Source organism: Leucoraja erinacea, chromosome 8, assembly GCF_028641065.1.
Source record: "Leucoraja erinacea ecotype New England chromosome 8, Leri_hhj_1, whole genome shotgun sequence".
NCBI lineage: Eukaryota > Metazoa > Chordata > Chondrichthyes > Rajiformes > Rajidae > Leucoraja > Leucoraja erinaceus.
Window position 1 is genome coordinate 69,858,629 of NC_073384.1, and position 15,425 is coordinate 69,874,053.

The 15,425-nt window shown below is 51.9% G+C and overlaps 1 protein-coding gene across 1 annotated transcript in view; it reads right to left on the reverse strand.

The window, feature by feature from the left end:
* The window catches only part of LOC129699824 (synapse differentiation-inducing gene protein 1), a 33,296-nt gene extending 18,510 nt beyond the window's left edge, over nucleotides 1-14,786 (reverse strand). Inside the window, exons 1-2 of the mRNA XM_055639943.1 lie at nucleotides 14,734-14,786; nucleotides 4,579-5,075 (exon numbers count right to left, since the gene is read on the reverse strand). Of these exons, the coding sequence (XP_055495918.1) occupies nucleotides 4,579-5,007 (429 nt within the window). The 5' untranslated portion in view covers nucleotides 5,008-5,075; nucleotides 14,734-14,786. The remainder of the gene's footprint in view (nucleotides 1-4,578; nucleotides 5,076-14,733) is intronic.
* Nucleotides 14,787-15,425: the final 639 nt, after the last annotated feature.

The window sequence follows — 15,425 nt, forward strand, 5'->3', positions numbered from 1 at the left end:
CCCAGGACAGAAAGGGCACCGTGGAAATGGGAGTTAAAATGGTTGGTCAGAGAGGAGACTCAGCAGGCCTTGGCGGACCGAGCGTTAGTGCTCAGTGAGTTAAGCCCCTCTCCCCCGGGACTGGCAATTGTGGGGCAGAGATCCACCCTCTCAGCGCCCCCCCTCGTCTGCCCCCACCCCTCATCTGACAGCCGGGTGCTGATTCATTTACTGGACAGTGATCAGGGCCGGATTTAGATGAAGAGAGGCCCTAGGCTATTCCACTTGTGAGGCCCCTCCCATTCCCCCATGTAAGGCCCCTCTCAATCAGCCCATGAAGCCTAGAGGTAAATCCGGCCCTGCCGAGGCCCCCCTGGTTCTCGAGGCCCTCAGCTTAAGCTTGTGAAGCTTATACGTAAATCCAGCCCTGACGGTGAATCAGGTTATGACAGGCTCCTTCCTGCATCGCTTCCCACAAACCCATTACACGCTCGTCCATTGAAATACGGACACTCACATCTTTACAAAATTAGCCAAGGGAAAGCACTACACTCAGGAAGGACTATGTGTAGGAAGGAACTGCAGATGCTGGTTTAGACCGAAGATAGACACAAAAAGCTGGAGTAACTCAGCGGGACAGGCAGCATCTCTGGAGGGAAGGAATGGATGACGTTTCGGGTCGAGACCCTTCTTCAGACACCTCAGGTTGAAGAAGGGTCTCGACCTAAAACATCACCCATTCCTTATCTCCAGAGATGCTGCCTGTCCCGCAGAATTACTCCAGCTTTTTGTGTCTATCGTCAAACTATAGTCAGGAGCTGGAAGGTGGTCCACTATACCACACACCCGATTTCAATGAGTAGGAAAGGGCGCAGAGGATATTCACCAGCATGTAACCTGAGCATGCGGGCTTGAGCTACAGGGAAACGGTTGGATAGGCTGGGACTCATCTCTCTGGAGTGTAGGAGGCTGAGGGGTGACCTTAATGAGGTGGACAAGATCATGATGGGCACGGATAAAGTGAACACTCACAGTCTGTTCCCCAGGGTAGAGGGTTCGAAAACTAGAGGGCACAGGCGTAAGGTGAGAGGGGAGAGATTTAAGAGGCTCAGGGGTAACCTTTTCACTCAGAGGGTAGTCTGTATCTGGAATGAACTACCAGAGGAAGCTATGGAAGTGGGATACAATTACAACTTTTAAGAGCCATTTGGGAAGATATATGGATAGGAAAGGTTTAGAGGAATATGGACCACATGCAGGCAAACTGGGACTAACCCAGTATGCCAAGTTAGTCGGCATGGACAAAGTGGGCTGAAGGGCCTGTCTCCGTGCTGTACAACTCTATGACTCTCTGAAATTGAGACTCTGTGTCCTTGCTTCCCTGCGGCTCTGCATCTCTGTGTCCCTGTGTGACTGACTGTGTCCCCGTGTCCCTGTGTCCCTGCGTCTCTGTGTCCCTGTGTCCCTGTGCCCCTGTGTCCCTGTGTCCCTGTGTCCCTGTGTCCCTGTGTCCCTGTGTCCCTGTGTCTCTGTGTCCCTGTGTCCCTGTGTCCCTGTGTCCCTGTGTCCCTGTGTCCCTGTGTCTCTGTGTCTCTGTGTCCCTGTGTCCCTGTGTCCCTGTGTCCCTGTGTCCCTGTGTCCCTGTGTCTCCTGTGTCTCTGTGTCCCTGTGCCCCTGTGCCTCTGTGTCTCTGTGTCCCTGTGTCTGTGCTCTGTGTCCCTGTGTCCCTGTGCCTCTGTGTCCCTGTGTCCCTGTGTGTGTCCCTGTGTCCCTGTGTCCCTGTGTCTCCTGTATCACTGTGTCCCTGTGTCCCCGTGTCCCTGTGCCCCTGTGTCCCTGTGTCCCTGTATCACTGTGTCCCTGTGTCCCTGTGTCCCTGTGTGACTGACTGTGTCCCCGTGTCCCTGTATCCCTGCGTCTCTGTGTCCCTGTGTCCCCGTGTCTCCGTGTCCCTGTGTCCCCGCATCTCCGTGTCCCTGTGTCCCTGTATCACTGTGTCCCTGTGTCCCTATGACCCTGTGCCCCTGTGGCTCTATGCCTGTGTCCCTGTGTCACTATGTCTCTGTGTCCCTGTGTCCCTGTGTCCCTGTGTCCCTGTGTCACTGTGTCCCTGTGTCCCTGTGTCCCTGTGTCCCTGTGTCCCCTGTGTCCCTGTGTCTCCATGCCTGTCCCTGCCCCCTGTGTCCCTGTGTCCCTGTGTCCCCGTGTCCCTGTGTCCCTGTGTCTCTGTGTCTCTGTGTCCCTGTGCCCCTGTGTCTCTGTGTCCCTGTGTCCCTGTGTCCCTGTGCCCCTGTGTCCCTGTGTCCCTGTGTCCCTGTGTCTCTGTGTCCTGTGTCCCTGTGTCCCTGTGTCCCTGTGTCTCTGTGTCCCTGTGTCCCTGTGTCCCTGTGGCCCTGTGTCCCTGTGTCTCTGTGTCCCTGTGCCTCTGTGTCCCTGTGTCCCTGTGCCTCTGTGTCCCTGTGTCCCTGTGCCTCTGTGTCTCTGTGTCCCTGTGTCCCTGTGCCTCTGTGTCCCTGTGTCCCTGTGCCTCTGTGTCCCTGTGTCCCTGTGTCTCTGTGTCCCTGTATCACTGTGTCCCTGTGTCCCCGTGTCCCTGTGTCACTGTGCCCCTGTGTCCCTGTGTCCCTGTATCACTGTGTCCCGTGCCTGTCCCTGTGTCCCTGTGTGACTGTGCTGTGTCCCCGTGTGTCCCTGTATCCCTGCGTCTCTGTGTGCCCTGTGTCCCCGTGTCTCCGTGTCCCTGTGTCCCTGCATCTCCGTGTCCCTGTATCACTGTGTCCCTGTGTCCCTGTGTCCCTGTATCACTGTGTCCCTGTCCCTGTGCCCTGTGTCCCTGTGTCACTGTGTCCCTGTGTCCCTGTGTCCCTGTGTCCCTGTGTCCCTGTGTCCCTGTGTCCCTGTGTCCCTGTGTCCCTGTGTCCCTGTGTCCCTGTGTCCCGGTGTCCCTGTGTCTCCTGTGTCCCTGTGTCCGTGTGTCTCTGTGGCCCTGTGTCCCTGTGTCCCTGTGTCCCTGTGTCTCTGTGTCCCTGTGTCCCTGTGTCTGTGTCCCTGTGTCCCTGTGTCCCTGTGTCCCTGTCCTGTATCACTGTGTCCCTGTATCCCTGTATCACTGTGTCTCTGTGTCTCTGTGTCCCTGTGTCCCTGTGCCCCTGTGTCCCTGTGTCCATGTATCACTGTGTCTCTGTGTCCCTGTATCTCTGTGTCCCTGTGTCTCTGTGTCTCTGCGTCTCTGTGTCTCTGTGTCTCTGTGTCCCTGTGTCTGTATGTGTCCCTGTGTCCCTGTGTCCCTGTGTCTCTGTGTCCCTGTGTCCCTGTGTCTCTGTCTCACTGTGTCTCTGTGTCTCTGTGTCTCTGTGTCCCTGTGTCCCTGTGTCCCTGTGTCCCTGTGTCCCTGTGTCCCTGTGTCCCTGTGTCCCTGTGTCCCCTGTGTCTCTGTGTCCCTGTGTCTCTGTGCCCCTGTGTCCCTGTGTCTCTGTGTCCCTGTGTCTCTGTGTCCCTGTGTCCCTGTGTCCCTGTGTCTCTGTGTCTCTGTGTCTCTGTGTCTGTGTCCCTGTGTCTCTGTGTCTCTGTGTCCCTGTGTCTCTGTGTCTCCGTGCCTGTGTCTCTGTGTCCCTGTGTCCCTGTGTCTCTGTGTCTCTGTGTGTCTCTGTGTGTGTCCCTGTGTCTGTGTCCCTGTGTGTGTCTCTGTGTCCCTGTGTATATATATGTGTCTCTGTGTCCCTGTGTCTGTGTCCCTCTGTGTCCCTGTGTCCCTGTGTCCCTGTGGCTCCCTGTGTCTCTGTGTCCCTGTGTCTCTGTGTCCCTGTGTCCCTGTGTCTCTGTGTCTCTGTGTCTCTGTGTCTCCTGTGTCTCTGTGTCTCTGTGTCCCTGTGTCCCTGTGTCCCTGTGTCTCTGTGTCCCTGTGTCCCTGTGTCTCTGTGTCCCTGTGTCTCTGTGTCCTGTGTCCCTGTGTCTCTGTGACTCTGTGTCTCTGTGTCCCTGTGTCCCTGTGTCTCTGTGTCTCTGTGTCTCTGTGTCTCTGTGTCTCTGTGTCCCTGTGTCTCTGTGCGCCTGTGACTCTGTGTCTCTGTGCCCCTGTATCCCTGTATCCCTGTGTCCCTGTGTCCCTGTGTCCCTGTGTGTCCCTGTGTCTCCATCCCTGTGTCTCTGTGTCCCTGTGTGCCTGTGTCTCTGTGTCTCCGTGCCTGTGTCTCTGTGTCTCTGTGCCTGTGTCTCTGTGCCTCTGTGTCTCTGTGTCCCTGTGTCTCCATGCCTGTGTTTCTGTGTCCCTGTGTCCCTGTTTCTCTGTGCCCCTGTGCCCCTGTGTCCCTGTGTTTCCTGTGTCCCTGTGTCTCTGTGTGCCCCTGTGCCCCTGTGCCCCTGTGCCCCTGTGCCCCTGTGCCCCTGTGTCCCTGTGTCCCTGTGTCCCTGTGTCCCTGTATCCCTGTTTCTCTGTGTCCGGTGTCCCTGTGTCCCTGTGTCTCTGTGCCCCTGTGTCATTGTGTCTCCATGCCTGTGTCTCTGTGTCTCCGTGCATGTGTCTCTGTGTCTCTGTGCCTGGCACTGTGACCCGTGACTGTGTGACCCTGTGGCATTAATGGCCCCCTCGCTGGTTCCTACCTCCAGCTCCTGGAACTCCTCCTCATCCTCAACGTCGTAGGAGAGTGTCTGCAGTTTGCCCTCATCTGTGGACAGGTCAATGAAGTCTCCGTCCTCGTAGTCCATGCCCTGGTTGAGAGGGGACTTGTTGTCGATGAAGGTGGTCTCACACGTGTCCGAGCTGCTGTCGTCACAGGGAGGCAGCAGGCTGTCCGTGTAGGTGAAGATGCCGGCTCGGTACTGTGCTTCCACCGCATGCTGCAGGTTCTGGGCACTGAGTACCTGCTGCTCACTCTCCCCCACCCCCAGCTCCCCCTCGTAGTGTGGCGTGGGGTAGACACACGGCGGCCCCTCCAAGCCCTCCACATGAGCCTCGATGGTGTTGATCAGACCATTGGCCGCGACTGCTCTGGGACTCCAGCCGTTCCGCTGCTCCATCTCACCCTCCATGCTCACAAGCCACTCTCCGCGACCAAGTTATCTACACGCCTCACACATCTGACCTCCGGGTCTTCCCCCTGTGAAACAACACAAACACATCCTTAAAAACAACAGAAGGCCACGAGCTAAAGGAGCAGAATAAGGCCATTCGGCCCATCAAGCCATAGAGGGAGTACAGAGAAAGTTCACCAGACTGATTCCTGGGATGTCAGGACTTTCATATGAAGAAAGACTGGATAGACTTGGCTTGTACACCGTAGAATTTAGAAGATTGAGGGGGGATCTTATAAAAACTTACAAAATTCTTAAGGGGTTGGACAGGCTAGATGCAGGAAGATTATTCCCGATGTTGGGGAAGTCCAGAACTAGGGGTCACAGTTTAAGGATAAGAGGGAAGTCTTTTAGGACCGAGATGAGAAAAACATTTTTTACACAGAGAGTGGTGAATCTGTGGAATTCTCTGCCACAGCAGGTAGTTGAGGCCCGTTCATTGGCTATATTTAAGAGGGAGTTAGATGTGGCCCTTGTGGCTAAAGGGATCAGGTAGTATGGAGAGAAGGCAGGGATGGGATACTGAGTTGGATGATCAGACATGATCATATCGAATGACGGTGCAGGCTCGAATGGCACCTATTTTCCATGTTTCTAAGTCTACTCCACCATTCAATCATGGCTAATCTATCTCTCCCTCCTAACCCCATTCTCCTGCCTTCTCCCCATAATCTCTGACACCTGTAATAATCAAGAATCTATCTATCTCTCTGCCTTAAAAATATCCATTGACTTCACAGCCTTCTGTGGCAATGAATCCCACAGACTAAAGAAATTCCTCCTCATCTCCTTCCTGAAAGAACGCCCTTCAATGCTGAGGCTGTCCTAGACTCTCCCAGTAGTTGAAACATCCTCGCCACATCCACTCTATCCAAGCCTTTCAATATTCGGGATATTGAGTAGAAGTCAGGAAGTGACGTTTTTTTTTAATAGTTTGGTGAGATTTGGCCACATTTGCAGTATTGCGTGCAGTTCTGGTCGACCCATTACAGGAAGGATGAGGAGGCTTTGGAGAGGGTGCAGAGGAGGTTCACCTGCATGATGCCTGGATTAGGCGGTATTAGATACAGGATAGAAACATGGACACATAGAAAATAGGTGCAGGAGTAGGCCATTCGGCCCTTCGAGCCTGCACCGCCATTCAATATGATCATGGCTGATCATCCAACTCAGTATCCTGTCCCTGCCTTCTCTCCATACCCCCTGATCCCTTTAGCCACAAGGGCCACATCTAACTCCCTCTTAAATATAGCCAATGAACTGGCCTCAACTACTTTCTGTGGCAGAGAATTCCACAGATTCACCACTCTCTGTGTGAATTTTTTTTTCTCATCTCTGTCCTAAAAGGCTTCCCCCTTATCCTTAAACTGTGACCCCTTGTTCTGGACCCCCAACATCGGGAACAATCTTCTTGCATCTAGCCTGTCCAACCCCTTAAGAATTTTGTAAGTTTCTATAAGATCCCCCCTCAATCTTCTAAATTGCAGCGAGTACAAGCCGAGTCTATCCAGTCTTTCTTCATATGAAAGTCCTGCCATCCCAGGAATCAGTCTGGTGAACCTTCTCTGTACTCCCTCTATGGCAAGAATGTCTTTCCTCAGATTACGAGACCAAAACTGTACGCAATACTCCAGGGTGTGGTCTCACCAAGGCCCTGTACAACTGCAGTAGAACCTCCCTGCTCCTATACTCAAATCCTTTTGCTATGAATGTTAACATACCATTCGCTTTCTTCACTGCCTGCTTCACCTGCATGCCTACTTTCAATGACTGGTGTACCATGACACCCAGGTCTCGTTGCATCTCCCCTTTTCCTAATCGGCCGCCATTCAGGTAATAGTCTACTTTCCTGTTCTTGCCACCAAAGGTTGGACGGACTTGGGTTGCTTTCTCTGGAACGCCAGAGGTTGTGGGAAGACCTGATAGAAGTGTATAAAGTTATGAGAAGCATAGATAGGTAGACAGTCAAAGCCTTTGTCCCAGGGTTGAATTTTTTTTTCAAAGCACTTTATTCGTCCCCAAGGGGCAATTTAAAGGGGCGCATTACAGTAGCTTTTTAAAAAGGGACACAATCAACAAACATAAGCAGCACACATACTGCACAATCAACCAGCACACGCATTCCACAGACACACTGCACAATCACACAACACACCCCGCACATCAACATTTAACACACAATAATAGTTTTAAAATGCTTCCTAAGTGCTTCAATAAAAAAGTGCCTATAGAAGGTTATTTCATTTCATATGTTCATGAGTCAGTGATCAGCATTAAAAATATGGTAGGGAATTGAAGAATACAGTTGAACAGAGGGATCTGGGAATAACTGTGCATAGTTCCTTGAAGGTGGAATCTCATATAGATAGGGTGGTAAAGAAAGCTTTTGGTATGCTAGCCTTTATAAATCAGAGCATTGAGTATAGAAGCTGGGATGTAATGTTAAAATTGTACAAGGCATTGGTGAGACCAAATCTGGAGTATGGTGTACAATTTTAGGTCGCCCAATTATAGGAAGGATGTCAACAAAATAGAGAGGGTACAGAGGAGATTTGCTAGAATGTTGCCTGGGTTTCAGCAACTAAGTTACAGAGATAGGTTGAATAAGTTAGGTCTTTATTCTCTGGAGCGCAGAAGGTTAAGGGGGGACTTGATAGAGGTCTTTAAAATGATGAGAGGGATAGACAGAGTTGATGTGGACAAGCTTTTCCCTTTGAGAATAGGGAAGATTCAAACAAGAGGACATGACTTAAGGGACAGAAGTTTAGGGGTAATATGAGGGGGAACTTCTTTACGCAGAGAGTGGTGGCGGTGTGGAATGAGCTCCCAGTGGAAGTGGTGGAGGCAGGTTCATTGGTATCATTTAAAAATAAATTGGATAGGCATATGGATGAGAAGGGAATGGAGGGTTATGGTATGAGTGCAGGCAGGTGGGACTAAGGGGAAAAAAAAATTTGTTCTGCACGGACTTGTAGGGCCGAGATGGCCTGTTTCCGTGCTGTAATTGTTATATGGTTAAAAAGCTGGACAGCCCTGGGGATGAAGGTTGCCTTCCTCCTCTGTGTCCGGCAACCCGGACAGCGGAGTCTGCGTCCTAAGGGGAGCCACTCAAACTCAGGAAACAGGATGTGAGAGGGGTCCTGAAGAATCCTGCGTGTTAACTTTACAGACTGTTGGTCGCATAGGGCAGTGAGAGTTCGGACGGGCTGCTCAATGATTTTTGAGCAGACCTTGACCACATTCAACAGGCGGTTTCTGTTTTGCAGGGTGATGGAGTGGAACCAGCTAGTGAAAGAGAAGGTTATTACATTTTCAATGAATGCGTAGTAGAATGTGGTGAGAATGTCTTTGTTAATCCCAAATGACTTCAGCTTCCTGAGTAGGTACTGTCTCTGATGGCACTTTTTAAGGATTTCCTCTATGTTAGAGGAAAACCTTAGCAGGTTGTCGAAGGCTGTTCCCAGGTATTTGTATACCTCCACTATCTCCACTGGCTCCTGCTGGATGATATTGGTGGCTGCCTCAGATGTCAAAGACTAGAGGGCGTAGCTATCAGGTGAGGGCAGGAACATTGAAAGGAGAAGTGTTCTTTTTACACAGAGGGTGGTGGGTGCCTGGAACACACTGCCAGAGGTGGTGGTGGAGGCAGATACAATAGTGGCGTTTAAGGGGCTTTTAGATGGGCACATGGATATGCATGAAATGGAGGAATAGTGCAGGCAGAGGAGATTAGTTTAACTTGGCATTGTGTTTGGCTCTGAAGCCTGGGCCAAAAGGCCTGTTCCTGTCCAGTGGACAAACACAAAATGCTGTAGTAACTCAGCAGGACAGACAGCATCTCTGGAGAGAAGGAATGGGTGATATTTCGGGTCGAGACTATTCCTGACTGATGTCACGTTGTCACTTGCGGGCGGAGCACCAAGGTAAATTCCTTGTATGTGAATACTTGGCCAATAAACTTATTCATTCAATCATTCATTTATTCTTCAGACCTGAACGTCACCCATTCCTTCTCTCCAGAGATGCTGCCTGGCCCGTTGAGTTACGCCAGCATTTTATAATAGACAATAAGTGCAGGAGTAGACCATTCGGCCCTTTGAGCCAGCACCGCCAGCACCGCCATTCAATGTGATCATGGCTGACCATCCCCAATCAGTACCCAGTTCCTGCTGTCTCCCCATATCCCCTGACTCTGCTATTTTTAAGAGCCCTATGTAGCTCTCTCTTGAAAGCATCTAGAGAACCGGCCTCCACCACCCTCTGAGGCAGAGAATTCCACAGACTCACCACTCTCTGTGAGACAAAAGTGTTTCCTCGTCTCCGTTCTAAATGGCTTACTCCTTATTCTTAAACTGTGGCCCCTGGTTCTGGACTCCCCCAACATCAGGAACATGTTTCCTGCCTCTAGCTTGTCCAAGTCCTTAACAATCTTATATGTTTCAATAAGATCATCTCTCATCCTTCTAAACTCCAGAGTATACAAGCCCAGCTGCTCCATTCTCTCAGCATATGACAGTCCCGCCATCCCGGGAATTAACCTTGTAAACCTATGCTGCATTCCCTCAATAGCAAGAAAGTCCTTCCTCAAATTAGGGGGCCATAACTGCACACAATACTCCAGGTGTGGTCTCACTAGGGCTCTGTACAACTGCAGAAGGACCTCTTTGCTCCCGTATTCGATTCCTCGTGTTATAAAGGCCAACATGCCATTTGCTTTCTTCACTGCCTGCTGTACCTGCATGCTTACTTTCATAGACTGATGTACAAGGACCCCCAGATCCCGTTGTACTTCCCCTTTTCCCAACTTGACGCCATTTAGATGGAGAGATAGACCAGCCATGATTGAATGGCGGAGTAGACTTGATGGCCTAATTCTACTCCTATTCCTTATGACCACCCCTGGCAGCGTGGTCCAGCCATCCACCTGTGTAAAAAACATCCCCTGCACATCTCCTTTGAATGTTGCCACTCTCATCTTAAAGCTGTGCCCTCTAGCCGGTGAATCTTCCATGCAGGGACAAAGGTTCTGACTGTCTACCCTATCTATGTCTCTCACCATTGTATATACTTCTGTCAGTGACTCCGTGGTTTCCAGGCAAGACCCAAAGTCCTTCCAACTGTGACCAGGAATAAGAGCAGTCAAGTGACAAACATGGTTACAGAGTCACAGGGCAAAACAGCACAGAAACAGGCCCTTCAGCCCACCTTGTCCATGCCAACCATGTTGAGCTCGTCCCATTTGCCTGATTTTAGACCCATATTCCTCCAAGCACCTGCTGCACATATATTTGTGCAGGGGAGAATGCAGGAACGGGGTACTGATTGGGGATGATCAGCCATGATCACATTGAATGGTGGCCGATTGGGAAAAGGGGAGATGCAACGAGACCTGGGTGTCGTGGTACACCAGTCATTGAAAGTAGGTATGCAGGTGCAGCAGGCAGTGAAGAAAGCGAATGGTATGTTAGCATTCATAGCAAAAAGATTTGAGTATTGGAGCAGGGAGGTTCTACTGCAGTTGTACAGGGTCTTGGTGAGACCACACCTGGAGTATTGCGTACAGTTTTGGTCTCCTAATCTGAGGAAGGACATTCTTGCCATAGATGAAGTACAGAGAAGGTTCACCAGACTGATTCCTGGGATGTCAGGACTTTCATATGAAGAAAGGCTGGATAGACTTGGCTTGTACTCACTAGAATTTAGAAGATTGAGGGGGGATCTTATAGAAACTTACAAAATTCTTAAGGTGTTGGACAGGCTAGATGCAGGAAGGTTGTTCCCGATGTTGGGGAAGTCCAGAACAAGGGGTCACAGTTTAAGGGGAAATCTTTTAGGACTGAGATGAGAAAACCATTTTTTACACAGTGAATCTCTGGAATTCTCTGCCACAGAATGTAGTTGAGGCCAGTTCATTGGCTATATTTAAGAGGGAGTTAGATGTGGCCCTTGTGGCTAAAGGGATCAGGGGGTATGGAGAGAAGGCAGGTACAGGATACTGAGTTGGATGATCAGCCATGATCATATTGAATGGTGGAGCTGGCTCAAAGGGCCGATTGGCCTACTGCACCTATTGTCTATTTAGAGGTATACACACAAATGTTTAGAGGGACGGGCCAAACGGGGGCAGGTGGGACTAGTGTAGATGGGGCATGTTGGTTGGCATGAATGCGTTGGGCCGAAGGGCCTGTTTCCGTGCTGTGTGACTATGACTGAATTTATTGAATTTTGAGAGATTACAAGAGTTAATTTCAGAGACGTTGAAGTGATGGGAGTGTATTAATGCCCTTCATTCTCTAGAGGATAAATGTGCACATATCATAATACAACCCTTTATACTATTAAACACTTCACTAATTCTTATGACCCTGTTTTAAATAGGGAATGCACGGAGCTAATAAAGTCTGAGTGTCATCCAATATGGAGGCTGAGAGGAGGCTTGATACAAGTGTATACAATTATGAAAGGCATGGATAGGGTGGACAGTGGAGGGGGAGAGATTCCAAATACTAGAGGGCAAGGCTTCAAGGTGAGGGGGCAGACTTTAAAGGGGATGTGCGGGGCAGTTTTCTTTACATAGAGGGTGGTGGGTGCCTGGAATGAGCTGCTGAGGTGGTGGTGGAAGCATATACGATAGTGGCGTTTAAGATGCTTTTGGATCGGCAGGGAATGGAGGAATGCGGATTATGTGGAGTTGGATACGAGTTGCTCTTGGCATCATGTCCAGCACAGACCTTGTGGGCCGAAAGGCCTGCTCCTGACCTGTTCTGTGTTCTATGAGATTTAGGAGCCAATGATGTCATGAGCAGTGGTGCGTGTGCTGCGTTTTAAAATAGGAATGGATTAAATCACCGACAGTGTCGGACCAAGTGCCTGAGGAGACTGCAAAAGCAGGCCCCAGCGCCACACGTGTGCAGCGTCAGTCTGCCTGCTTGCAGTCACTCACACCCAGCAGCACTGCAGCACCTGCCCCAGTGCAACACACACACACACACATCATGCCCCAATGCTACACACGCACCCTGCCCAAGTGTATTGGTGTGTGTTGCACATACCAATGCAACACACACCCTGCCCCAGTGCAACACACACCAATGCAACACACGCGCACCCTGCCCCAATGCAAGGCACACTCTGCCGCCCACACACACGGGCTTAAAGAGCACCCGGAAAAGCAAAATGAACCGTTAGCCAACTAACTCTCCCCATGCATGGTACACACACACAGGCAGACACCCACACTCACAGGCAGACACCCACACACACTCACACACAGGCAGACGCCCACACACACACTCACACACACAGGCAGACACACACACTCACACACACACACAGGCAGACACACACACACACACACAGACACACACACAGGCACACACACACACTCACACACACAGGCAGACACACACACACAGGCAGACAAGCACATACAGGCAGACACACACTCACAGGTACACACACCAGCTCTCTCTGCACGGTCCCGTCTCTCTCGCACACACACATACACACACTCAAAGGCAGACACACTCACACGATAGCCAGAGATAGACACGATCACACACCCACACATACATCTATTCTGGGACACGGGCAGTGACCAGGTGCTGGGACAGGACACGGCGGTCCCGGGCCGCCACAGCCGCGGCGTCGAGGGCAGGAGCTGCCCCATCACCGGAGCCCAGCCCCCAGCGGTGACCATGACCGGGCACGGTGTGTGCAGGAAGACGGGCAGTACCCACACGCTTCCCTGCTCCTCTCCCGTCCCTGCCACACACCGCACTCCGGCCGCACTGCCCCGTGTCCCGGCTCCAGCCCGGGCTCCCTGCGGCAACACCCGTGTGTGTGTGTGGGTGGGTGGAAGCGGGACACGAGCCACACCGGGCAGCCGTCTGTGGGGACTCACCCGCTGGGGAGGCAAGGAAGAAGGGTCCCGAACCTGATCACCGCCCGGCCATCCCCTTCACACACCCGGCCCGGCCAGCAGAGTTCCTCCAGCACTTTGTAAATACTCCAGATTCCTGCACCTGCAATTCCTTGGCTCAATTTATACATCCGTGTTTACGTTCCACATTACACACTTAATTATACATCCGTGTTAAATACATATGTGTGTGTGTGTGTGTGTTGTTACATATACATGAGTTGTATAATTCGTTGATGAAGCCACATTTAGAGAAATGTGTTCAGTTGAGGTCACCCTGTTTACAGGAAAGATGTCAAGCTGGAAACGGCGCACAGAAGATTGATGAGGATGTTGCCAGGACTCGATGGATTGAGCTACAGGGAGAGGTTGAGCAGGCTGGGACTCTATTCCTTGGAGTGCAGGAGGATGAGGGGAGATCTTATAGAGGTGTATAAAATCATGAGTGGAATAGATCGGGTAGATAGATGCACAGAGTCTCTTGCCCAGAGTAGGGGAATCGAGGACCAGAGGACATAGGTTTAAGGAGAGGAGGGAAAGATTTAATAGGAATCAGAGGGGCAACGTTTTAACACAGACGATGCTGGGTTTATGGAACGAGCTGTCGGCGGAGGTAGTTGAAGCTGGGACTATAACAACATTTAAAAGACACTTGGACAGGTACATGGATAGGAACGGTTTAGAGGGATATGGGCCAAACGCGGGCAGGTGGGACTAGCAATGATGGGGCTGCTTGGTCAGCATGGGCAAGTTGGGCTAAAGGGCCCGTTTCCATGCTGTGGCACCGTATACATATGGACACTGGCAACTATGAACCTGTCTGTGAGGTTGTGTGTTAGTTAGTACGTGTGTGTGAGCGAGATGCATGTACTGGGTCTATGTGATTATGTGTCTATATATGTGTATGTGTGAGAGATTCTGTGAGAGGTAGAATGTGTGAGAGAGACGGTGTATGTGAGTGTGATTATTTATGTGAGACGGTGTGTGTGTGTGTACGAGAATGTATGTGTGGCAGTGTGTGGGCTTCTGTGAGAGACAGTATGTTTATGAGACAGTGCAGTGTGTGTGTAGGTGTGTGTGAGAGAGACCGTGTAGGTGTGAGACCGTGTGTGTGTGGGTGGGTAGATGTGTGAGTGTATGTGTTTGAGAGGGTGTGTGTTGTAGGAGACGGTGTGTGTGAGATAGTGTGTGTGAGTGTGTATGTGTGTGTGTGTGAGAGAGAGTGTGTGTGTGTGTGTGTGTGTGTGTGTGAGAGAGAGAGTGTGTGTGTGTGAGTGAGAGAGTGTGTGTGTGTGTGTGTGTGTGAGAGAGAGTGTGTGTGTGTGTGACAGAGAGGGACAGTGTGTGTGTGTGTGTGTGTGAGAGACAGTGTGTGTGAGACCGTGTGTGTGAGACCGTGTGTATAGATATGTGGGGCCGGGTGTGTGTGTGAAAGACAATGTGTGTGTGACAGTGTGTGTGTGACAGTGTGTGTGTGTGACAGTGTGTGTGTGTGTGTGTGACAGTTTGTGTGTGAGACTGTGTGTAGATATGTGAGACCGTGTGTGTGTGAGACAGTGTGTGAGACTGTGTGTAGATATGTGGGATACACCGTGCGATACACCGACCGTGCCGCCGCCTCGGTGCTGTCCCCGGTACCGGGCCGGGTGCTGCCCCCTCCCCGCCCCCGGTGCTGCAGCAGCGACGCGGTCGGTGCCCGGAGTTCCCTCCTCGCTCCCCCCCCCCCCCCCCCCCCCCCCCCCCCCCCCCCCGCCCCCGCTCACCTGGAGCCCGGGCGGCGGCGGCGGCGGCGGGCTCGGCCTCGGCTGCAGCCCCGGTCCGCTCCTCCCCCGCTCCCCATGCAGCCGTGTCCCCTCCCCGGTGCGGGACTCCCTCCTCCCTCCCTCCCTCCCTCCCTCCCTCTGACCGCCCGCCTGCCCGCAGCGACTCTGGCCGGGCTCCGGGTCCACTGCAGCGTCTCAGCCGCTCAGCTGCACGCCCGCACACAGGCAGGTTCCGCATTGCCGGGCTGATGCCGGACCGCAGCCTCCCTCCCCCGGGCACACATCGCTGGGACATTCCCCACTCATCACTGACCCGCTGCTGCTACAGAGGAGAGAGCCCCCGCACCGTGCCGTTTGTCAGCTGTACAATGACATTCCCCGCTGCAGCTTCGCAGGCCCGTCCATGCAACACCCCCCCCACACACACACACACACACAGGTAATGGCACAAGAATCAATAATGCAATAACGGGGATACCCGCAAAAACAGCGCATTCTGCATTAGTAAGGGCATCAAACGTTGTGGGGAGAAAGAAGGCAGGAGAATGTGGTCGAGAGGGAAAAATAGATCAGCCATGAAGATAGACCCGATGGAACGAATGGCCTGATTCTGATCCCATGTCTTATGGAATGTACTAACAACTTAAATGCATACTGCAACCAAAGGCACAGTCCATAGAAGATCACAGTTG